The 26,188-nt window shown below is 44.1% G+C and overlaps 1 protein-coding gene across 1 annotated transcript in view; it reads right to left on the bottom strand.

The window, feature by feature from the left end:
* Positions 1-26,188, bottom strand: part of LOC109884305 (potassium voltage-gated channel subfamily B member 2) — a 289,398-nt gene that overhangs the window by 6,123 nt on the left and 257,087 nt on the right. Inside the window, exon 3 of the mRNA XM_031796953.1 lies at positions 1,333-1,543. Within this exon, the coding sequence (XP_031652813.1) occupies positions 1,333-1,543 (211 nt within the window). The remainder of the gene's footprint in view (positions 1-1,332; positions 1,544-26,188) is intronic.

The raw sequence follows: 26,188 nt of genomic DNA, 5'->3' as shown, positions 1-26,188 counted from the left end.
CCTCTGGAACGAATAAAACATGCTTAACAGCATCTGCCCGAAAACCTGCCGACAGTACATGAAAACCGATAGCAAATTTACCAAAACGACTCAGCTCTTTTCTGATTTGATAATCTGTAATGAACGGAGGTAAATGTGCGACTACCACCCTGGTCGAAGGAGTTGAAAGAGGAGAAATTGGCACCAACACACCCCTTACAAATATTCCACTAGCAATGAGCCTACCCACCAAATTTGCTCTTTTCATGAACACAACCACAGCTTTGTTAATTCTGGAAGCAGAATGTATAAATTCAGCTCCTACCTGTTCACCGACAGCAAGCAGAACCTCCTCCACCTTAACTCCATTCTCAGGAACACACCTGAATCCATGCCATATCCACAACGTCTCCTTCGCACTAGGCTGAGAAGCCATCGCACATACCATACCTTCCAAACCCCAGGAAACTAAAACTCTGTCCTCTTCCACCCTAACTTTGTAAAACAAAACAGTGGGTACTGCTAAAATAACATTAACCCTCCACCATAGAAAATAAAAGACCAAGGAGAGAACCAAGAAAATAAGTTAGGACATGAAACACTCAAACTCCAAAAAACTCCCAGCATGCACTGATAGAGAGAAAGAGAGAGAAAGAGAGAGAGAGAAAGATGGAGCTGGAGAGAGAAAGAGGGAGAGAGAGATAAAGATGGAGAGAAATGGGGAGAGATAAATAAGGAGGGAGAGAGAGAAAGATGGAGGGAGGGGGAGAGATAAATGAGGAGGGAGAGAGAGAGAAAGATGGAGGGAGGGGGAGAGATAAATGAGGAGGGAGAGAGAGAGAAAGATGGAGGGAGGGAGGGTGGTGGAAAGAGAGAGAGAAGGAGAGAGAGAGAGATAAAGATGGAGAGAGGGGGAGAGATAAATGAGGGAGAGAGAGAGGGAGAGAAAGAAAGAAAGAGAGGGAGAGAATCAGAGAGTTTTTCTTAAATGTTTTTAACAAGATGTTGCACAAGTATCAGCAACATTTATTTATTGTGCTTTTATTTTAGCAGGAAATATAATTGAGAAAAACATTCTCTTTTACAATAATGACCTGACATCAACCAGCTGAATTGCAACTAAATTTGTCCTTTCACTAAAATGCAAATATAATATATGATCAATGAAATGGGTTAAATAAATCAATGAAACCAAATGATCATCATCCATCCTGCAGTGGATCAGAACCAGTTTAGTTGAAAGTCTGGCCTATATGACCTGGTCGCAGATCAGTTTGTACTATCAAACATGATAATGAGTTGACAAGCACAAATAGATCACAAATAGATCTGGGACCAGGCGTATATATCTACCTTTGAAGAACTTCCATTTGTTGGGTGAGGAGAGGAAGCGTAGGAGGTACTCCATGGTAAACCAGGCGATGCAGATGGCTTCTACATGGGCCAGCTGGGGGTTGTCGTTGGCCTGGCCGAACTCATCTAGCACCTGGAGCTCTGGTAGGGTGTTGAGGGACAAGGCGATAGTGGAGAGAATTATGAACAGGATAGACAGGATGGCCAGGATCTGGAGGAAGGAGAGAGAGAGAGAGGGAGAGGGAGGGAGGGATGGAGGGAAGGAGAGAGGGAGGGAGGGAGAGAGAGTGAGGGGGAGGGTGGGAGGGCACGGGGAAAGAGAAAGAGAGAGAGAGGAAAGAGAGAGAGAGGGGGGGGCAGGGAGGGAGGGAGGGAGGGAGGGAGGGAGGGAGGGTGAGTGAGTGAGTGAGTGAGTGAGTGAGTGAGTGAGGGAGGGAGGGAGTGAGGGAGGGAGGGAGTGAGGGAGGGAGGGTGGGAGGGGGAGAGAGAGCAAGAGGGGGGGGGGGGAGGGTGAGAGAGAAAGGGAGGGCAGAGAGGGAGGGAGGTTGGTTGGTTGGTTGGTTGGTTGGTTGGTTGGTTGGTTGGTTGGTTGGTTGGTTGGGTGGGTGGGTGGGTGGGAGGGAGGGAGAGTGAGAGAGAAAGAGAGGGTGGGAGACATTCAATGCAAACTCTCAAACCCAAAAAGTCCTGTGGTGTTGATGGTATCCTCAATGAAATGATAAAATACACAGACCACAAATTCCAATTGGCTATACTTAAACTCTTTAACATCCTCCTTAGCTCTGGTATCTTCCACAATATTTGATCACCCCAATCCACAAAAGTGGAGACAAATTTGACCCCAATAACTACCGTGGAATATGCATCAACAGCAACTGTAGGAAAATCCTCAAGCCTCAATGAAAACAATGTACTGAGCAAATGTCAAATTGGCTTTTTACCAAATTACCGTACAACGGACCACGTATTCACCCTGCACACCCTAATTGACAACCAAACAAACCAAAACAAAGGCAAAGTCTTCTCATGTTTTGTTGATTTAAAATAAAGCTTTTGACTCAATTTGACATGAGGGTCTGCTATACAAACTGATGGAAAGTGGTGTTGGGGGAAAAACATTATAAAATCCATGAACACAACAAGTGTGCAGTTAAAATAGACAAAAAACACATGCATCTCTTTCCACAGGACTGTGGGGTGAGACAGGGATGCAGCTTAAGCTCCACCCTCTTCAACATATATATCAATGAATTGGCGAGGGCACTAGAACAGTCTGCAGCAACCCGGTCTCACCCTACTATAATCTGAGGTCAAATGTCTACTGTTTGCTGATGATCTGGTGCTTCTGTCACCAACCAAGGAGGGCCTACAGCAGCACCTAGATCTTCTGCACAGATTCATCCAGACCTGGGCCCTGACAGTAAATCTCAATAAGACCAAAATAATGGTGTTCCAAAAAAGGTCCAGTCGCCAAGACCACAAATACAAATTCCATCTAGACACCGTTGCCCAAAAGTACACAAACAACTGTACATACAGATATTCCAAACTGGGGTACACCAAATAAAAATGCCATTCACATTAAAACAGTCCATTTCTATTTTCCAACGGGGCTATACATTTGGGTGAGTTTTTTTTCTCTCACCTGAGTAGCCTCGCTTCACTGCCAAAAATAAAATTAAACCATCTAGTGTTCAGCGAATTAACAACACAAATACAGGTAGCCAATAATTAACATCCAATCACATTAACTGTTACTCTCTCACGGGAATTCCCCTAAAGGTCCGTAAGGAGCCAAACATAGCTGCTGCTCATGTTGGTATCTGTAATGATGGCGCAAAAGCAGGGAGACATAGTGGAGTGGTAATGTGCTCCCGACGCCACTTGGGTCGAGAGGCTCTTGGGTCCACTGCAGCATCCACCGAGAGGCTCTTGGGTCCACTGCAGCATCCACCGAGAGGCTCTTGGGTCCACTGCAGCATCCACCGAGAGGCTCTTGGGTATACTGCAGCATCCACCGAGAGGCTCTTGGGTCCACTGCAGCATCCACCGAGAGGCTCTTGGGTCCACTGCAGCATCCACCGAGAGGCTCTTGGGTCCACTGCAGCATCCACCGAGAGGCTCTTGGGTCCACTGCAGCATCCACCGAGAGGCTCTTGGGTCCACTGCAGCATCCACCGAGAGGCTCTTGGGTCCACTGCAGCATCCACCGAGAGGCTCTTGGGTATACTGCAGCATCCACCGAGAGGCTCTTGGGTCCACTGCAGCATCCACCGAGAGGCTCTTGGGTCCACTGCAGCATCCACCGAGAGGCTCTTGGGTCCACTGCAGCATCCACCGAGAGGCTCTTGGGTCCACTGCAGCATCCACCGAGAGGCTCTTGGGTATACTGCAGCATCCACCGAGAGGCTCTTGGGTCCACTGCAGCATCCACCGAGAGGCTCTTGGGTCCACTGCAGCATCCACCGAGAGGCTCTTGGGTCCACTGCAGCATCCACCGAGAGGCTCTTGGGTCCACTGCAGTATCCATCGAGAGGCTCTTGGGTCCACTGCAGCATCCACCGAGAGGCTCTTGGGTCCACTGCAGCATCCACCGAGAGGCTCTTGGGTCCACTGCAGCATCCACCGAGAGGCTCTTGGGTATACTGCAGCATCCACCGAGAGGCTCTTGGGTCCACTGCAGCATCCACCGAGAGGCTCTTGGGTCCACTGCAGCATCCACCGAGAGGCTCTTGGGTCCACTGCATCATCCACCGAGAGGCTCTTGGGTCCACTGCAGCATCCACCGAGAGGCTCTTGGGTCCACTGCAGCATCCACCGAGAGGCTCTTGGGTCCACTGCAGCATCCACCGAGAGGCTCTTGGGTACACTGCAGCATCCACCGAGAGGCTCTTGGGTCTACTGCAGTATCCATCGAGAGGCTCTTGGGTCCACTGCAGCATCCACCGAGAGGCTCTTGGGTCCACATTTTCAATGGTGTAATATGTAAGATGGTTAAATAAAGAGTAAAATGATTGATTATTATTATATTTTTATTTGTGCCCTGGTCCTATAAGAGCTCTTTGTCACTTCCCACGAGCCGGTTTGTGACACAAACTCACACTCATTCTTATGTGTAATACATGTATCGTATAGTGTGTGTGTGTGGCAGGCTTACAATGATGGAGAAAAAAAACACAATTTGAGAGTTCGCTGACCCTGGTGCTAGAGGGGGTACAGCTGACCCTGGTGCTAGAGGGGGTACAGCTGACCCTGGTGCTAGAGGGGGTACAGCTGACCCTGGTGTTAGAGGGGATACAGCTGACCCTGGTGCTAGAGGGGGTACAGCTGACCCTGGTGCTAGAGGGGGTACAGCTGACCCTGGTGCTAGAGGGGGTACAGCTGAAGATTGAATGTTTATAGGGGTACGGGACTGTAAAAAGTTTGGGAACTATACATATAACTATACCTACCTCGGCCTAAACATCAGTGCCACAGGTTACTTCCACAAATCTGTGAACGATCTGAGAGACAAGAAGGGCCTTCTAAGCAAACAAAAGGAACATCACATTTTGACCAATTAGGATCTGGCAAAAAATACTTGAAACAGTTAGTTAGTTGAATCAGTAGACCTCATTGCCCTTTATGGTTGTTTGGTCTGGGGCTCAACAAATAAGAATTCACAAAATGGGACAAACATCAAATTGACACTGCATACAGAATCCTGCAAAAATTATCCTGCATTTACAACGTAAAACCCCAAATAATGCAGAGCAGAATTAGGTCCATACCTGCTAATTATCAAAATCCAGAAAAGAGCCGATAAATTCTACAACCACCTGAAAGGAAGCGATTCCCAAACCTTCCATAACAAAGCCATCACCTACAGAGAAATGAACGTGGAGAAGAGTCCCCTAAGCAAGCTGATCCTGGGGCTCTGTTCACAAACACAAACACACCCCACAGAACCCCAGGACAGCAGCACAATTAGACCCAAACAAATCATCAGAAAACTAAAAGATAATTACTTTACACATTGGAAAGAATTTACAAATAAACATAGCAAACTAGAATGCTGTGTGTTCCTAAACAGAGAGTACACAGTGGCAGAATACCTGACCACTGTGACTGACCCAAAATTAAGGAAAGCTTTGACTATGTACAGACTCAGTGAGCATAGCCTTGCTATTGAGAAAGGTGCCGTAGACAGACCTGGCTCTCAAGAGACGACAGGCTATGTGCTCACTGCCCACAAAAAGAGGTAGAAACTGAGCTGCACTTCCTAACCTCCTGCCCAATGTATGACCATATTAGAGACACATATTTCCCTCAGATTACACTGTCCCACAAAGAACTCGAAAACAAATCCAATTTTGATAAACTCCCATATCTACTGGGTGAAATTCCACAGTGTGACATCATCACAGCAACAAGATTTGTGACCTGTTGCCACAAGAAAAGGGCAACCAGTGAAGAATAAACACCATTGTAAATACGACCCATATATATGTGTATTAATCTTCCCTTTTGTACTTGAACTATTTCCACATAATATGACATTTGATATTCATTAAAAGCATTACATCAGTAACGTCACCCACTATGAGACCTAGGAGTGTTTGTGAAGAGTTGAGATGCAGAATGGGGTTCTGCTGCTCCCAGCCTAGGCCACTGATTGGCTGATCAGGTCAGCTGACTCTGTTCTCTGGCAACCTGGTTGCTAACACATAGGGGTGAAGTGTTGATTAAGGCAGCCTCTGATTCAGAGGGGTTAAACGCGGAAGACACATTTCAGTTGAAGGTATATTGCTTTCCCTTTCCCACTAGGGTCAGGCTCAGTGGTGTAAAGTACTTAAGTAAAAATAATTTACTATTGACATTTTTTGACAACTTTTACTTCAAATCAAATCAAAGTTTATTTCAAATCAAATCACTGCATTCTTAAAGACAATATTGTACTTTTTACTCCATATATTTTCCCTGATTCCCAATAGTACTCAATACATTTTGAATGATTAGCAGGACAGAAAAATTGTCCAATTCACACACTTATCAAGAGAACATCCCTTCTGCCTCTGATCTGGAGGACTCACACTTATCAAGAGAACATCCATTCTGCCTCTGATCTGGAGGACTCACACTTATCAAGAGAACATCCATTCTGCCCCTGATCTGGAGGACTCACACTTATCAAGAGAACATCCATTCTGCCTCTGATCTGGAGGACTCACACTTATCAAGAGAACATCCATTCTGCCTCTGATCTGGAGGACTCACACTTATCAAGAGAACATCCCTTCTGCCTCTGATCTGGAGGAATCACACTTATCAAGAGAACATCCCTTCTGCCTCTGATCTGGAGGAATCACACTTATCAAGAGAACATCCATTCTGCCTCTGATCTGGAGGACTCACACTTATCAAGAGAACATCCCTTCTGCCTCTGATCTGGAGGACTCACACTTATCAAGAGAACATCCCTGGTCATCCCTTCTGCCTCTGATCTGGAGGACTCACACTTATCAAGAGAACATCCCTGGTCATCCTTTCTGCCTCTGATCTGGATTCACTAAACACTAATGCTTTGTTTTTAAATGATGTCTGAGTGTTGGAGTAGCCTCAAGTTCCTTGGTGTCCATATCACCAACAAACTATCATGGTCCAAGCTCACCAAAACAGTCGTGAAGAGGGCACGAAAAAACCTATTCCTCCTCAGGGGACTAAACAGATTTGGCATGGGTCCTGAGCTCTTCAAAAGGTTCCACAGCTGCAACATCGAGAGCATGGTTGCATCACTGACTGGTACGGCAACTGCTCGGCATCTGACCGCAAGGCACTACAGAGGGTAGTGTGTACGGCCCAGTACATCACTGGGGCCAAGCTTTCTGCCATTCAGGACCTCTATACCAGGCAGTGTTAGAAGGAAGGCCTTAAAATTTGTCAAAGACTCCAGCCACCGTAGTCATAGCCTGTTCTCTATGCTACCACACGGCAAGTGGTACCAGAGTGCCAGGTCTAGGTCCAAGAAGCTTCTAAACAGCTTCTACCCCCAAGCCATAAGACTCCTGAGCATCTAATCAAATGACTACTCAGACTATTTGCATTGCCCCCCCACCCCTCTTCTGCACTGCTGCTACTCTCTGTTATTATCTATGCATAGTCAGTGTAATAACTACCTACATGTACATATTACCTCAATTACCATGACTAACTGGTGTCCCAGCACACTGACTCTGTACCGTAACACCCTGTATATAGCCTCCACATTGACTCTGTACTGGTACAACCCTGTATATAGCCTACACATTGACTCTGTACCGGTACCCCTGTATATAGCCTCCACATTGACTCTGTACCGGTACCCCTGTATATAGCCTCCACATTGACTCTGTACTGGTACAACCCTGTATATAGCCTACACATTGACTCTGTACCGGTACCCCTGTATATAGCCTCCACATTGACTCTGTACCGGTACCCCCTGTATATAGCCCCCACATTGACTCTGTACTGGTACCACCTGTATATAGCCTCCACATTGACTCTGCACTGGTACCCCCTTTATATAGCCTCCACATTGACTCTGTTCCGGTACCCCCTGTATATAGCCTCCACCCTGACTCTGTACCGGTACCCCCTGTATATTGCCTCCACATTGACTCTGTACCGGTAACCCCTGTATATAGCCTCCACATTGACTCTGTTCCAGTACCCCCTGTATATAGCCTCCACATTGACTCTGTACCGGTAACCCCTGTATATAGCCTCCACATTGACTCTGTACCGGTACCCCCTGTATATAGCCTCCACATTGACTCTGTACCGGTAACCCCTGTATATAGCCTCCACATTGACTCTGTACCGGTACCCCCTGTATATAGCCTCCATATTTACTTTGTACCGGTACCCCCTGTATATAGCCTCCACATTGACTCTGTACCGTAATACCCTGTATATAGCCTCCACATTGACTCTGTACTGGTACAACCCTGTATATAGCCTCCACATTGACTCTGTACCGGTACCCCCTGTATATAGCCTCCACATTGACTCTGTACTGGTACCCCCTGTATATAGCCTCCACATTGACTCTGTACCGGTACCCCCTGTAAATAGCCTCCACATTGACTCTGTACCGGTACCTCATGTATATAGCCTCCACATTGACTCTGTACTGGTACCCCCTGTATATAGCCTCCACATTGACTCTGTACCGGTACCCCCTGTATATAGCCTCCACATTGACTCTGTACCGTAACACCCTGTATATAGCCTCCACATTGACTATGTACTGGAACCCCCTGTATATAGCCTCCACATTGACTCTGTACTGGAACCCCCTGTATAGAGCCTCCACATAGACTCTGTACTGGTACCCCCTGTATATAGCCTCCACATTGACTCTGTACTGGTACCCCCTGTATAAAGCCTCCACATTGACTCTGTACCGGTACCCCCTGTATATAGCCTCCCCATTGACTCTGTACCGTAACACCCAGTATATAGCCTCCACATTGACTCTGTACCGGTATCCCCTGTATATAGCCTCCCCATTGACTCTGTACTGGTACCCCCTGTATATAGCCTCCACATTGACTCTGTTCCGGTACCCCCTGTATATAGCCTCCACATTGACTCTGTACCGGTAACCCCTGTATATAGCCTCCACATTGACTCTGTACCGGTACCCCCTGTATATAGCCTCCACATTGACTCTGTACCGGTAACCCCTGTATATAGCCTCCACATTGACTCTGTTCCGGTACCCCCTGTATATAGCCTCCACATTGACTCTGTACCGGTACCCCCTGTATATAGCCTCCACATTGACTCTGTACCGGTAACCCCTGTATATAGCCTCCACATTGACTCTGTACCGGTACCCCCTGGATATAGCCTCCATAATTACTTTGTACCGGTAACCCCTGTATATAGCCTCCACATTGACTCTGTACCGTAATACCCTGTATATAGCCTCCACATTGACTCTGTACCGGTACCCCCTGTATATAGCCTCCACATTGACTCTGTACTGGTACCCCCTGTATATAGCCTACACATTGACTCTGTACCGGTACCCCTGTATATAGCCTCCACATTGACTCTGTACTGGTACAACCCTGTATATAGCCTACACATTGACTCTGTACCGGTACCCCTGTATATAGCCTCCACATTGACTCTGTACCGGTACCCCCTGTATATAGCCCCCACATTGACTCTGTACTGGTACCACCTGTATATAGCCTCCACATTGACTCTGCACTGGTACCCCCTTTATATAGCCTCCACATTGACTCTGTTCCGGTACCCCCTGTATATAGCCTCCACCCTGACTCTGTACCGGTACCCCCTGTATATTGCCTCCACATTGACTCTGTACCGGTAACCCCTGTATATAGCCTCCACATTGACTCTGTTCCAGTACCCCCTGTATATAGCCTCCACATTGACTCTGTACCGGTAACCCCTGTATATAGCCTCCACATTGACTCTGTACCGGTACCCCCTGTATATAGCCTCCACATTGACTCTGTACCGGTAACCCCTGTATATAGCCTCCACATTGACTCTGTACCGGTACCCCCTGTATATAGCCTCCATATTTACTTTGTACCGGTACCCCCTGTATATAGCCTCCACATTGACTCTGTACCGTAATACCCTGTATATAGCCTCCACATTGACTCTGTACTGGTACAACCCTGTATATAGCCTCCACATTGACTCTGTACCGGTACCCCCTGTATATAGCCTCCACATTGACTCTGTACTGGTACCCCCTGTATATAGCCTCCACATTGACTCTGTACCGGTACCCCCTGTAAATAGCCTCCACATTGACTCTGTACCGGTACCTCATGTATATAGCCTCCACATTGACTCTGTACTGGTACCCCCTGTATATAGCCTCCACATTGACTCTGTACCGGTACCCCCTGTATATAGCCTCCACATTGACTCTGTACCGGTACCCCCTGTATATAGCCTCCACATTGACTCTGTACCGGTAACACCTGTATATAGCCTCCACATTGACTCTGTACCGGTACCCCCTGTATATAGTCTCCACATTGTCTCAGGTATAATTGCTGCGGTTCTAAGCCAAGGTTGTGGTATCTTGTTTCTTACATAGTGTACAACAACATTTTTTTCTAAAGGTCGGAGAGGGAAGTCTACACCCCTTTGTCAGTGATTGGTCAACAGTAGAGATTCTTCAATAATGTACGCCCCTTTGTCAGTGATTGGTCAACAGTAGAGATTCTTCAATAAAGCCTTTGTTGTCATTCAACGAGAGTCGACTTTTTCATTGAGAAATACTGCACCAAACATCTTTAAAAAAACCAGAAAAAACATCAAAATTAATGACCGATTTCTTGAGTTATTTTAGATTAATTCGGACAAATGAGGAAGTGAAGGCAAAATGGACAAAAAAGTACTATTGCCGCCTTTAAGGGAGTATGCGAGCACGTTCGTTCGGTTCGGCTGAGGGCCAGCTGACGCCTTTGCAACGACATTTGTACTAGCTCAGTACTAACTCAGTACTAACTCAGTACTAGCTCAGTACTAACTCAGTACTAACTCAGTACTAGCTCAGTACTAACTCAGTACTAACTCAGTACTAACTCAGTACTAGCTCAGTACTAACTCAGTACTAGCTCAGTACTAACTCAGTACTAACTCAGTACTAACTCAATACTAACTCAGTACTAACTCAGTACTAACTCAGTAGTAGTTCAGTACTAGCTCAGTACTAACTCAGTACTAGCTCAGTACTAACTCAGTACTAGCTCAGTACTAACTCAGTACTAGCTCAGTACTAGCTCAGTACTAACTCAGTACTAACTCAGTACTAACTCAGTACTAGCTCAGTACTAGCTCAGTACTAACTCAGTACTAGCTCAGTACTAGCTCAGTACTAGCTCAGTACTAGCTCAGTTTCTTCACCACCGAAGGTCCTCAAGAACACAGTGGCTTTCATCCTTCTTAAATGGAAGAAGTTTGGAACCACCAAGAGTCTTCCTAGAACTGACCGCCCAGACTGAGCAATCGGGGGAGAAAGGCCTTGGTCAGGGAGGTCTCTGATAGAGCTAGAGAGTTCCTATGTGGAGATGGGAGAACTTTTCAGAGGAACAACCATCTCTGCAGCTCTCCACCAATCAATACATTATGGTAGAGTGGCCAGACGGAAGCCACTCCTCAGTAAAAGGCACATGAAAGCCCACTTGGAGTTTCCTAAAAGGAATCTCAGAAGATGAGAAACAAGATTCTCTGGTCTGATGAAACCAAGATTGAACTCTTTGGCCTGAATGCCAAGTGTCACGTCTGGAGGAAAGCTGGCACCATCCCTACGGTGAAGCATGGTGGTGGCAGCGTCATGCTGTGGGGATGTTTTTCAGCGGCAGGTAGTGGGAGACTAGTCAGGATCGAGGGAAAGATGAACGGAGCAAAGTACAGAGAGATCATTGATGAAAACCTGCTCCAGAGCGCTCAGGACCTCAGACTGGGGCAAAGGCTCACCTTCCAACAGGACATTGACCCTAAGCACAGGAGTGGCTTCAGGACAAGTCTCTGAATGTCCTTGAGTGGCCCAGCCAGAGCTCGGAAATTGAAACCAATCAAACATCTCTGGAGAGACCTGAAAATAGTTGTGCAGCGACGCTCCCCATTTAACCTGACAGAGAGGATCTGAGCTTTAGAGGATCTGCAGAGAAGAATGGGAGAAACTCCACAAATACTGCAGGTGTGCCAAGCTTGTAGCGTCATACCCAAGAAGAGCAAAAGGTGCTTCAATAAAGTACTGAGTAAAGGGTCTGAGTACTTATGTTAATGTAATATTTCATTATTTAAAAAAAAACTGTTTTTGCTTTGTCATTATGGGCTATTGTGTGTAGATTGATGAGGGAAAAAAAGCAATTTAATTAATTTTAGAATACATTTGTCAAGAGGTCTGAATGCATGAAAAGAGAAGCTCTTCCTCTGTCTAACACATATCTCAATCCAAAGGAAAAAAGCTCTCTCTCTCTGCCTGCCTCCTATTTCTCTCTCTCTCTGCCTGCCTCCTCTTTCTCTCTCTCTCTGCCTGCCTCCTCTTTCTCTCTCTCTCTGCCTGCCTCCTCTTTCTCTCTCTCTGCCTGCCTCCTCTTTCTCTCGCTTGCTGCCTGCCTCTTCTTTCTCTCTCTCTGCATGCCTCCTCTTTCTCTCTCTCCCTCTTTCTCTCTCTCTGCCTCCCTCTTTCTCTCTGCCTGCGTCCTCTTTCTCTCTCTCTCTGCCTGCCTCCTCTTTCTCTCTCTCTCTGCCCGCCTCCTCTTTCTCTCTCTCTCTCTATCTGCATGCCTCCTCTTTCTCTCTCTCACTGCCTGCCACCTCTTCTCTCTCTGCCTCCCTCTTCATTTTTCTCTCTGTCTCCTCCTCTTCCTCTCTCTGTCTCCTCCTCTTCCTCTCTCTCTCTTCCTTTCTCTGCCTCCTCCTCTTCCTCTCTCTGCCTCCTCCTCTTCTCTCTCTCTGCCTGCCTCTTCTTCTCTCCCTGCCTGCCTCTTATTCTCTCTGCCTGCATCTCCTTCCTTCCCTCTCTCTCTGCCTCCTTCCTCCTCCACTCTCTCTCTGCCTGCCTCTTCTTCTCTCTCTGCCTGCCTCTTCTTTTCTCTCTGCCTGCCTCTTCTTTTCTCTCTGCCTCTCTCCTCCTCCTTCACTCTCTCTCTGCCTCCCTCCCCTCTCTCTCTGCCTCCCTCCTATTTCTCTCTCTCTCTCTGCCTGCCTCCCTCTCTCTCTCTCTCTCTCTCTCTCTGCCTGCCTCCCTCTTGCTGGATAACATTTACAGCAGGAATATTGAGGCAGTGAGAGATATAACACTTTGCTTGAAGAGGTCCTCTTGTAGATCCATGCAAGGTAATCTTGGTTTTTGTAGAGCCATGCAAGATCATCTTGGTGTTTGTAGAGCCATACTAGGTAATCTTGGTTTTTGTAGAGCCATACGAGTTAATCTTGGTTTTTGTAGAGCCATACAAGGTAATCTTGGTTTTGTAGAGCCATACAAGGTAATCTTGGTTTTTGTAGAGCCATACAAGGTCATCTTGTTTTTTGTAGAGCCATACGAGTTAATCTTGTTTTTTGTAGAGCCATACTAGGTAATCTTGGTTTTTGTAGAGCAATACAAGGTCATCTTGGTTTTTGAATCAGCATTTCAATGGAAGCCATGTTGGCACCATACGTTATAGCTTGGTCTCTAGGTTACGCTAGCTTGGTCTCTAGGTTACGCTAGCTTGGTCTCTAGGTTACACTAGCATGGTCTCTAGGTTACGCTAGCTTGGTCTCTAGGTTACACTAGCTTGGTCTCTAGGTTAGGCTAGCTTGGTCTCTAGGTTACGCTAGCTTGGTCTCTAGGTTACGCTAGCTTGGTCTCTAGGTTACGCTAGCTTGGTGTTGGTGAAATAGCGACTAGAACCCTCAACCCTTACCCAGTCAATTTCAAGCTTCAACTTATATTCGGACAATATTTGTTCGGTTTTGTAAATGTTATTTTTATGGAGAGTATAGAGGGTGGAACGTAGGGTGGCATGAGATATTTATGGACATTCATTACTTCAACGTGGAGCCAGTTGAATGAACACGCCAGCACAAGAAAAGGCAACTGCAGAGCCCCGTGGCTGCACGTGGTGCGCCATTATGGTCTGGAAGGTTCCGACTCAGTGATGTGTCCAGATTCTCGCGCCGCTAGTGGAGGAGAAAACAGCGAATAGAAGCATGCGAGTGAAGTAATAATGTGATAAATTACAGTGAGGCGTTTTCAGTGTTCTCACATGTGTGCTTGTGTGTGTGTGTCCTCGGACACAGCTCAGTTCCAGAGAGAGAGAGAGAGAGAGAGAGAGAGAGAGAGAGAGAGAGAGAGAGAAACACACATTTAGATAATTGGAAGTGAAGAACGACAAAACACTTGTTGATGGATGTTTGCAATATCTCCAACATCACTCAATCTCACTGGTTTATTTATGAAACATCTGAACTAGTGGAAGAGTCACAAAACAAACGTTGTCGTCATGCTATGGCATGGCGTGCATACTATACACACTTCACTCTGAATGCCAAATGGCACCCTATTCTTTATATAGGGCACTACTGTTGACCAGTGCCCTCGAGAGAGAAATTCAGACACCTCACTCTTTCTAATCGTTTGTATTCACAAGTTTATTTTCAGGTCCCTGTAACAACCTGGACTCAGGGGTAGACGTAAAGTAGTATACGTAAATTATAGACACTCCATTTAGTATGATATGCTATGTTTTATATGGTATATATTAACTTCTTGGTGACTGGGGGGCAGTATTGAGTAGCTTGAATGAATAAGGTGCCCAGAGTAAACATCCTGCTACTCAGCTATAAAAGCTATAATATGCATATTATTAGTAGTGTTGGATGGAAAACACTCTGAAGTTTCTAAAACTGTTTGAATGATGTCTGTGAGTATAACAGAACTCATATGGCGGGCGAAAACCTGAGAAATTAATCCAACGAGGAAGTGGGAAATCTGAGGTTTGTAGTTTTTCAACTCAGCCCCCATTGAAGATAGTGGGATATTGGTCATGTTGCACTTCCTAAGGCTTCCACTAGATGTCAACCGTCTTTAGAAACTTGTTTGAGGTTTCTACTGTAAAGGAGGGGCTCATAAGGGCTCTTTGAGTCAGTGGTCTGGCAGAGTGCCACAAACTTGTGACTCTCGTTCACGTGAGAGGTAGCTCTCGTTCCATTGTTTTTCTACAGACAAAGGAATTGTAGAGTTGGAACATTATTGAAGATTTATGTTAAAAACATCCTAAAGATTGATTCTATTCATCGTTTGACATGTTTCTACGGACTGTAACGGAACTTTTTGACATTTCGTCTGCTCCTAGGGAACGCGCTTCGTGAGTTTCAATTTGTTTACCAAACGAGCTAACAAAAGTAGCTATTTGGAAATAAATTATGGGCATTATCAACACAAATCAAATATTTATTGTGGAACTGGGATTCCTGGGAGTGCATTCTGATGAAGATCAAAGGTAAGTGAATATTTATAATGCTATTTCTGACTAATGTTGACTATCCAACATGGCGGATCTCTGTCTGGTTTGAGATCTGAGCGCTGTACTCAGATTATTGCATGGTATGCTTTTTCCGTCACGTTTTTTTAAAATCTGACGCAGCGGTTGCATTAAGGAGAAGTGTATCTAAAGTATAATAATCGTATCTTTTATCAATGTTTATTATGAGTATTTCTGTGAATTGATGTGGCTCTCTGCAACATCACTGGATGTTTTGGAACTACTGAACATAACACGCCAATGTAAAATGAGACATGAAGTCCTATGAGTGTCATCTGATGAAGATCATCAAAGGTTAGTGATTAATTTGATCTATTTTTCTGCTTTTTTTGACTCCACTCTTTGGCTGGAAAAATGGCTGTGCTGAGACGGGTAAAGGTCAAAACCAATCTGTTAAAAATCAATCAATGACAAACTGGGTATACTTGAATTAGTCAGTAAGGATTTAAAAGAGTTGAATGCCTCGAGATGAGTGATGAAAAAGCTGCGACATTGGAGAATGATAAAAACAAGATAAAAACGGACAGTCAATAAGATTGAAACTGGCGTGAATGAAGGTAGAAAGGAGAACACCGTTCTGAGAGAAGCCTTACTGGACCTACAGACTAGATCCATGAGAGAACACCATTCTGAGAGAAGCCTTACTGGACCTACAGACTAGATCCATGAGAGAACACGGTTCTGAGAGAAGCCTTACTGGACCTACAGACTAGATCCATGAGAGAACACCGTCCTGAGAGAAGCCTTACTGGACCTACAGACTAGATCCATGAGAGAACACCGTCCTGAGAGAGGCCTTACTGGACCTACAGACTAGATCCATGAGAGAGAATCTGGTATCCAAGAGAAAAAAGTTCCTGAATCTGTAGTTGGAGAGTTCCTCCTTACACCGCTTCAGATCCCACGCGAAGCTATCGACAAAATCCAAGCGCGTACACCGCTTCGGACAGAGAGGGCAGAGGTACGAACGCCCAATCGTTGCCAAATTGGCTTCCTTTAAATATAAAATAATGGTTAAAAGACTGGGTAAAAGACTTGCTGGGACCCAAATTGGCATGAATGACCAGTTCCTGAAGGAAATTGCAGAACGGCGTAAAGTTCTGTATCCAATTTTCAAGGAAAATAGATTGAAAGAGAAACGAGTAGCTCTCGTCGTCGATAAAACTATATATTGATAACCAGTTGTTCAGAGACTCAAAGACTTACTCCATGGATATTTTAAAAATGACAAAGTTCTCATAGCTTGAGGCAAATATTGAAACACACAATTCTAGCCCTGTTATGGATTGTATAATAATACAACAAAACATATAGTTTTTCTATCTATCTTCAAATATAACTAATTGGAACACAAAAGCACTAATTCAACATTGTGAAGATTAAAAACTCAAATAAAACAGAAGGCACAAGTATGTGTGGCGTTGAGTGTGAAAGGAAATGGAAATGGTTGCATATCCCAGAACCAGTAATAATGCTGTGAGCAGGGGTTGTGTGAGAGCTTTCAATGTTGTTCAGATGAGGGGAATACATCTTATAAGGAATTAGAAATCATATTTATTTATTTATTGTCCTATAATGGTGGAATAGCATTTTAAAAAGAAATTATACATTTAATTTATTTATTCTCCCATCACGGGGAACTACATTTTTAAAGTAAATTTTACATCTTATTTATTAATTTATGATCCTATATCGATGGAACGGTCCACAACCCTATACGACCCCCACCTGAATGACCCAGATACTAAGGCCTGTATGCATCCAAATGATGGTCAGAGACCAAGAGCAGCGCTGCCCCCTCAAGAGTCTGAGCCTGCCTGGCAGGGTTGGTCCTGCAAAGCCAAAGCCCCCTGATGGGAGAGCATAATATACAGTGCCTTGCGAAAGTATTCAGCCCCCTTGAACTTTGCGACCTTTTGCCACATTTCAGGCTTCAAACATAAAGATATAAAACTGTATTTTTTTGTGAAGAATCAACAACAAGTGGGACACAATCATGAAGTGGAACGACATTTATTGGATATTTCAAACTTTTTTAACAAATCAAAAACTGAAAAATTGGGCGTGCAAAATTATTCAGATCATCAAGGTAGATGGATTATTTTAAATATGTTATTGGACAATAAACAGATATGGCTCATTAACCTATACAGTCCGAATAATGATGATCAAATCAAATCAAATCAAATTTTATTTGTCACATACACATGGTTAGCAGATGTTAATGCGAGTGTAGCGAAATGCTTGTGCTTCTAGTTCCGACAATGCAGTAATAACCAACAAGTAATCTAACTAACAATTCCAAAACTACTGTCTTATACACAGTGTAAGGGGATAAAGAATATGTACGTAAGGATATATGAATGAGTGATGGTACAGAGCAGCATAGGCAAGATACAGTAGCTGATATCGAGTACAGTATATACATATGAGATGAGTATGTAAACAAAGTGGCATAGTTAAAGTGGCTAGTGATACATGTATTACATAAGGATGCAGTCGATGATATAGAGTACAGTATATACGTATGCATATGAGATTAATAATGTAGGGTATGTAAACATTATATAAGGTAGCATTGTTTAAAGTGGCTAGTGATATATTTACATCATTTCCCATCAATTCCCATTATTAAAGTGGCTGGAGTTGAGTCAGTGTCAGTGTCAGTCTGTTGGCAGCAGCCACTCAATGTTAGTGGTGGCTGTTTAACAGTCTGATGGCCTTGAGATAGAAGCTGTTTTTCAGTCTCTCGGTCCCAGCTTTGATGCACCTGTACTGACCTCGCCTTCTGGATGATAGCGGGGTGAACAGGCAGTGGCTCGGGTGGTTGATGTCCTTGATGATCTTTATGGCCTTCCTGTAACATCGGGTGGTGTAGGTGTCCTGGAGGGCAGGTAGTTTACCCCCGGTGATGCGTTATGCAGACCTCACTACCCTCTGGAGAGCCTTACGGTTGAGGGCGGAGCAGTTGCCGTACCAGGCGGTGATACAGCCCGCCAGGATGCTCTCGATTGTGCATCTGTAGAAGTTTGTGAGTGCTTTTGGTGACAAGCCGAATTTCTTCAGCCTCCTGAGGTTGAAGAGGCGCTACTGCGCCTTCTTCACGATGCTGTCTGTGTGAGTGGACCAATTCAGTTTGTCTGTGATGTGTATGCCGAGGAACTTAAAACTTGCTACCCTCTCCACTACTGTTCCATCGATGTGGATAGGGGGGTGTTCCCTCTGCTGTTTCCTGAAGTCCACAATCATCTCCTTAGTTTTGTTGACGTTGAGTGTGAGGTTATTTTCCTGACACCACACTCCGAGGGCCCTCACCTCCTCCCTGTAGGCCGTCTCGTCGTTGTTGGTAATCAAGCCTACCACTGTTGTGTCGTCCGCAAACTTGATGATTGATTTGGAGGCGTGCGTGGCCACGCAGTCGTGGGTGAACAGGGAGTACAGGAGAGGGCTCAGAACGCACCCTTGTGGGGCCCCAGTGGATTTGAGTTCCTGTATGTTTCTTTCATCACACCATGTCACGTTAGTCATAAGGCATACGCTCCCGCCCCTCTTCTTACCAGAAAGATGTTTGTTTCTGCCGGCGCGATGCGTGGAGAAACCCGCTGGCTGCACCGCCTCGGATAGCGTCTCTCCAGTGAGCCATGTTTCCGTGAAGCATAGAATGTTACAGTCTCTGATGTCCCTCTGGAATGCTACCCTTGCTCGGATTTCATCAACCTCGTTGTCAAGAGACTGGACATTGGCAAGAAGAATGCTAGGGAGTGGTGCACGATGTGCCCGTCTCCGGAGTCTGACCAGAAGACCAGCTCGTTTCCCTCTTTTTCGGAGTCGTTTTTTTGGGTCGCTGCATGGAATCCACTCCGTTGTCCTGTTTGTAAGGCAGAACACAGGATCCGCGTCGCGAAAAACATATTCTTGGTCGTACTGATGGTGAGTTGACGCTGATCTTATATTCAGTAGTTCTTCTCGACTGTATGTAATGAAACCTAAGATGACCTGGGGTACTAATGTAAGAAATAACACGTAAAAAAACTAAAAACTGCATAATTTCCTAGGAACGCGAAGCGAGGCGGCCATCTCTGTCGGCGCCGGAAGCTTCTTTAAAAATATATATAAGAATTTATCAACTCTACAAGCAACACTAGACTCTATTATTATGGTGGGAGATTTTAATACGGTCTTAAGTGCCTGAGGGTGTTAGTTTGTAGTGTGATTTCCTTTCCGGTCCATAGAGGTATTTAAGGAAATCATGAATGTCATGGATATATTGGAATTAGTGGATATATGGAGACTTAAATACCCTGACCTAATGATATATACATGGTGGAGGCTTAATCAAGCTAGTTGTCTTGACTACTTTCTTATGTCATTCTCTCTGGCACCAAAAGTAAAAAAAAAAAATGTTGATAGGGGACAGAATGCTGTCGGATCATCAAATATTTGGCATATATATAGGGGCCCACCCATGGGGAGGGGGGGGCACCCAGGCAGTGGCAGTGCTGGCAACACTAGCTGCAGTAACCCATGGGGAGGGGGGGGGGCACCCAGGCAGTGGCAGTGCTGGCCACACTAGCTGCAGTAACCCATGGGGAGGTGGGGGGGGGGGCACTGTATATTACTCTTACAGAATTTCCACATGGGCGAGGATATTGGAAATTTAATCAAAGCCTAAGAAATGGTAAATTGTTTATCAGAAGAATTTATAACGGACTTTTCCCAGACATAACAAACTGTAGGTAAAGCAGATTAATATATATATATATATATATATTTCACCTTTATTTAACCAGGTAAGCTAGTTGAGAACAAGTTCTCATTTACAACTGCAACCTGGCCAAGATAAAGTAAAGCAGTGCGACAAACACAGAGTTAAACACGCATACAGTCAATAACACAATAGAAAAAAATAAAGTCTATATACAGTGTGTGCAAAAGGCATGAGGAGGTAGGCAATAAATAGGCCATAGTAGCGAAGTAATTACAATTTAGCAGATTAACACTGGAGTGATAAATGAGCAGATGATGATGTGCAAGTAGAGATACTTGTGTGCAAAAGAGCAGAAATGTAAATAAAAACAATATGGGGATGAGGTAGGTAGATATGGGTGGGCTATTTACTGATGGACGTTGTACAGCTGCAGCGATCGGGAAGCTGCTCAGAAAGCTGATGTTTAAAGTTAGTGAGGGAGATATAACTCTGGCTTCAGCGGTTTTTGCAATTTGTTCCAGTCACTGGCAGCAGAGAACAATAAAATCCCCTTATTGTATGGGACCCCTTTTAAATGTGCCTTGAGGCCATGCAATTCAGTACTCATCTATAAAACAAAAGCAATTTAGATCAAAAGAGTCCATATTAACAAAGGAAATGGAAGAACTAACAGTACAGTTAGATAGCAATAAAAACTGTTCCATAGAGGCAGGGAATAAGTTAGAGGAATAACTAAAAGAAATGGAGGAACTGATTCAAGAAAGATCCAGTGTCATAGATTATGAAAATAACCTATTTTTTACTGAAACTTGTTATAAATGATGGAGTCATGATTCCCTGAACTATATTTTGACAGAGGAAGTAAAGAACATGTTTTCGTTTCAGTCTCCTCCATCTCCGCTAACCGGAAGCTAATTGGATGGGATTCTTTTCCTGGCAATAATGTAAAGTTAACAGAAAAAAAGAGAAAGACTCGGCCAAATTACAGAGGAGGAACTTCTTGTTGGAATTAAAGCATTTAAGTCTGGGAAAACTCCAGGGCGAGTTGAGGTATACCAAACCTTTGATATACTCAGAGGACCTGTCACACCGTGACCATAGTTTGCTTTGTATGTTTCTATGTTTTGTTTGGTCAGGGTGTGATCTGAGTGGGCATTCTATGTTACATGTCTAGTTTGTCTATTTCTATGTTTGGCCTGATATGGTTCTCAATCAGAGGCAGGTGTTAGTCATTGTCTCTGATTGGGAACCATATTTTAGGTAGCCTGTTTGGTGTTGGGTTTTGTGGGTGGCCCCACTCACTGTCACAGTCATACTCTGGACCTAGTTTTGGCCCATGGAATAAATGTTGTGGATCTTAATGTTTTTCCTCATAATCCTGGACTATCGGACCACCATTTTATTACGTTTGCAATTGCAACAAATAATCTGCTCAGACCCCAACCAAGGAACATCAAAAGTCGTGCTATAAATTCACAGACAACACAAAGATTCCTTGATGTCCTTCCAGATTCCCTCTGTCTACCCAAGGAACGCCAGAGGACAAAAATCAGTTAACCACTTTACTGAGGAACTCAATTTAACCTTGCGCAATACCCTAGATGCAGTTGCACCCCTAAAAACTAAAAACATTTCCCATAAGAAACTAGCTCCCTGGTATACAGAAAATACCCGAGCTCTGAAGCAAGCTTCCAGAAAATTGGAACGGAAATGGCGCCACACCAAACTGGAAGTCTTCCGACTAGCTTGGAAAGACAGTACCGTGCAGTACCGAAGAGCCCTTACTGCTGCTCGATCATCCTATTTTTCTAACTTAATTGAGGAAAATAAGAACAATCCTAAATTCCTTTATGATACTGTCGCAAAGCTAACTAAAAAGCAGCATTCCCCAAGAGAGGATGACTTTCACTTTAGCAGTGATAAATTCATGAACTTCTTTGAGGAAAAGATTATGATTATTAGAAAGCAAATTACGGACTCCTCTTTAAATCTGCGTATTCCTTCAAAGCTCAGTTGTCCTGAGTCTGCACAACTCTGCCAGGACCTAGGATCAAGAGAGACGCTCAAGTGTTTTAGTACTATATCTCTTGACACAATGATGAAAATAATCATGGCCTCTAAACCTTCAAGCTGCATACTGGACCCTATTCCAACTAAACTACTGAAAGAGCTGCTTCCTGTTCTTGGCCCTCCTATGTTGAACATAATAAACGGCTCTCTATCCACCGGATGTGTACCAAACTCACTAAAAGTGGCAGTAATAAAGCCTCTCTTGAAAAAGCCAAACCTTGACCCAGAAAATATAAAAACTATCGGCCTATATCGAAACTTCCATTCCCTCAAAAATTTTAGAAAAGGCTGTTGCGCAGCAACTCTATGCCTTCCTGAAGACAAACAATGTATACGAAATGCTTCAGTCTGGTTTTAGACCCCATCATAGCACTGAGACGGCACTTGTGAAGGTGGTAAATGATATTTTAATGGCATCGGACCGAGGCTCTGCATCTGTCCTCGTGCTCCTAGACCTTAGTGCTGCTTTTGATACCATCGATCACCACATTCTTTTGGAGAGATTGGAAACCCAAATTGGTCTACACGGACAAGTTCTGGCCTGGTTTAGATCTTATCTGTCGGAAAGATATCAGTTTGTCTCTGTGAATGGTTTGTCCTCTGACAAATCAACTGTAAATTTCGGTGTTCCTCAAGGTTCCGTTTTAGGACCACTATTGTTTTCACTATATATTTTACCTCTTGGGGATGTTATTCGAAAACATAATGTTAACTTTCACTGCTATGCGGATGACACACAGCTGTACATTTCAATGAAACATGGTGAAGCCCGAACATTGCCCTTGCTAGAAGCATGTGTTTCAGACATAAGGAAGTGGATGGCTGCAAACTTTCTACTTTTAAACTCGGACAAAACAGAGATGCTTGTTCTAGGTCCCAAGAAACAAAGAGATCTTCTGTTGAATCTGACAATTAATCTTAATGGTTGTACAGTCGTCTCAAATAAAACTGTGAAGGACCTCGGCGTTACTCTGGACCCTGATCTCTCTTTTGAAGAACATATCAAGACCATTTCAAGGACAGCTTTTTTCCCATCTACGTAACATTGCAAAAATCAGAAACCTTCTGTCCAAAAATGATGCAGAAAAATTAATCCATGCTTTTGTCACTTCTAGGTTAGACTACTGCAATGCTCTACTTTCCGGCTACCCGGATAAAGCACTAAGTAAACTTCAGTTAGTGCTAAATACGGCTGCTAGAATCCTGACTAGAACCAAAACATTTGATCATATTACTCCAGTGCTAGCCTCCCTACACTGGCTTCCTGTCAAAGCCAGGGCTGATTTCAAGGTTTTACTGCTAACCTACAAAGCATTACATGGGCTTGCTCCTACCTATCTCTCTGATTTGGTCCTGCCATACATACCTACACGTACGCTACGGACACAAGACGCAGGCCTCCTAATTGTCCCTAGAATTTCTAAGCAAACAGCTGGAGGCAGGGCTTTCTCCTATAGAGCTCCATTTTTATGGAACGGTCTGCCTACCCATGTCAGAGACGCAAAATCGGTCTCAATCTTTAAGTCTTTACTGAAGACTCATCTCTTCAGTGGGTCATATGATTGAGTGTAGTCTGGCCCAGGAGTGGGAAGGTGAACGGAAAGGCTCTGGAGCAACGAACCGCTCTTGCTGTCTCTGCCTGGCCGGTTCCCCTCTTTCCACTGGGATTCTTTGCCTCTAACCCTATTACAGGGGCTGAGTCACTGGCTTACTTGGGCTCCCTCATGCCGTCCCTGGAAGGGGTGCGTCACCTGAGTGGGTTGATTCACTGATGTGGTCATCCTGTCTGGGTTGGCGCCCCCCCTTGGGTTGTGCCATGGCGGAGATCTTTGTGGGCTATACTCAGCCTTGTCTCAGGATGGTAAGTTGGTGGTTGAAGATATCCATCTAGTGGTGTGAGGGCTGTGCTTTGGCAAAGTGGGTGGGGTTATATCCTTCCTGTTTGGCCCTGTCCGGAGGTGTCCTCGGATGTGGCCACAGTGTCTCCTGACCCCTCCTGTCTCAGCCTCCAGTATTTATGCTGCAGTAGTTTATATGTCGGGGGGCTAGGGTCAGTTTGTTATATCTGGAGTACTTCTCCTGTCCTATTCGGTGTCCTGTGTGAATCTAAGTGTGCGTTCTCTAATTCTCTCCTTCTCTCTTTCTTTCTCTCTCTCGGAGGACCTGAGCCCTAGGACCATGCCCCAGGACTACCTGACACGATGACTCCTTGTTGTCCCCAGTCCACCTGGCCGTGCTGCTGCTCCAGTTTCAAATGTTTTGGCCACCCCACATAGCCTGGTTTCTCTCTAGGTTTCTTCCTAGGCTTTGGCCTTTCTAGGGAGTTTTGCCTAGCCACCGTGCTTCTACACCTGCATTGCTTGCTGTTTGGGGTTTTAGGCTGGGTTTCTGTACAGCACTTTGAGATATCAGCTGATGTACGAAGGGCTATATAAATAAATTTGATTTGATTTGATGTGGGTGATTGTTCCTGTCTCTGTGTTTGTTGCACCAGATAGGGCTGTTTCGGTTTTCCACGGTTGTTGTTTTGTATTATGTTCATGTTTAGTTGTCTTATTCAAAACCATGAACTTCAACCACGCTGCATTTTGGTCCTCCTCTCCTTCGACACAAGAAAAATGTTACAGGACCATCATTAGCATGTTGTTAACCACTCCTACATAAACGGTAGATTATCAGACACTCAACATATCAACATGTCTGATATCATTATTACTGAAATAGGATCCATATATAAAGATACAGTCCATTTAAAAAAATTGGAGGCCTCTTACAGTTCAGTGTTGTGAGGCAAAATTCTAGCAAAAATGCAAACATTTTAGCTAAATACTTGGCGCATAGAAATCAAAAGGTATTGTCCGGTATTATTCATCCAAAATCAGTTTTTTCTATTACAAGGACGATACATTGGAGATAATATTTACCTTCTGAGAAGGTTTAAAACTGTCAAGAGGAGTAAAACAAGGTTGTCGACTATCGACATATCTATTTATTATTGCCATTGAAATGTTAGCTATTAAATCAGTTCCAACAATAATATTAATAATATTAAGGGATTTAAAATTTGTGGCTTAAAAACAAAGTTGTCATTGTACGCTGATGATTCATGTTCTTTTAAAACCACAATTAGAATCCCTCCACAGTCTGGGGCGGCAGGGTAGCCTAGTGGTTAGAGCATTGGACTTGCAACCGGAAGGTTGAAAGTTCAAACCCTCGAGCTGACATGGTACAAATTCTGTTGTTCGGCCCCTGAACAAGCCACTGTTCCTAGGCCGTCATTGAAAATAAGAATTTGTTCTTAACTGACTTGCCTAGTTAAATAAAGGTCAAACAAAAAAAAGAGTATCTAAGTAATTTAGCTAACCTCTGGATTAAAAATCAAATTTTGACAAGTCTATTCGTATTACATATTGGATCACAACATTTTTTGTAGTTAATAAAATAAAATAATATATATATATTTAATATATATATTTAACATTTATACAGACCAATAAAATGGTCTGACGGAGATGTGGAATACTCGGTATACAAATCCCGAAAGAAAGAAATCTCATTCCAATAAATGTTTACAGAAAGTTAACAAAAAAAATTAACAAAAATAGATAAGATCTTGCTACCATGGAAAATACCTGTCTATACGTGGAAAAATCACCCCGATTAACAATTTAGTCACAGTTTACCTATATGCTTTTGCCTACACCTGCTCACTTTTGGTATTTTGAAAACAAAAATATCCAAAATATCGTTATTGTTTAAACAAGCCTTAGAAAGTTGGTTGCAATTTCAGTTGAATCCATCTCAAAAGACAGAACATATAATTTAACAAATTGTGGTTTAACTCAAATATATTAATTGATTAAAAAAAATATATATGTAAAAAAATATATCATAAATAGGACTGGTGGAGTTGTCACACATGCAGCTAGCAGAGATATGGAAATGTCTGCTCTACCCAAAATTACAACCAACTAATTGCAGCGTTACCACAAAAATGGAAGAGGCAAGTAGAAGGGGGAAA

The sequence above is a fragment of the Oncorhynchus kisutch genome, linkage group LG18, assembly GCF_002021735.2.
Source record: "Oncorhynchus kisutch isolate 150728-3 linkage group LG18, Okis_V2, whole genome shotgun sequence".
NCBI classification, from domain to species: domain Eukaryota; kingdom Metazoa; phylum Chordata; class Actinopteri; order Salmoniformes; family Salmonidae; genus Oncorhynchus; species Oncorhynchus kisutch.
The sequence above is the reverse complement of the archived record's forward strand: the minus strand, read 5'-3'. Positions and strand labels throughout refer to the sequence as shown.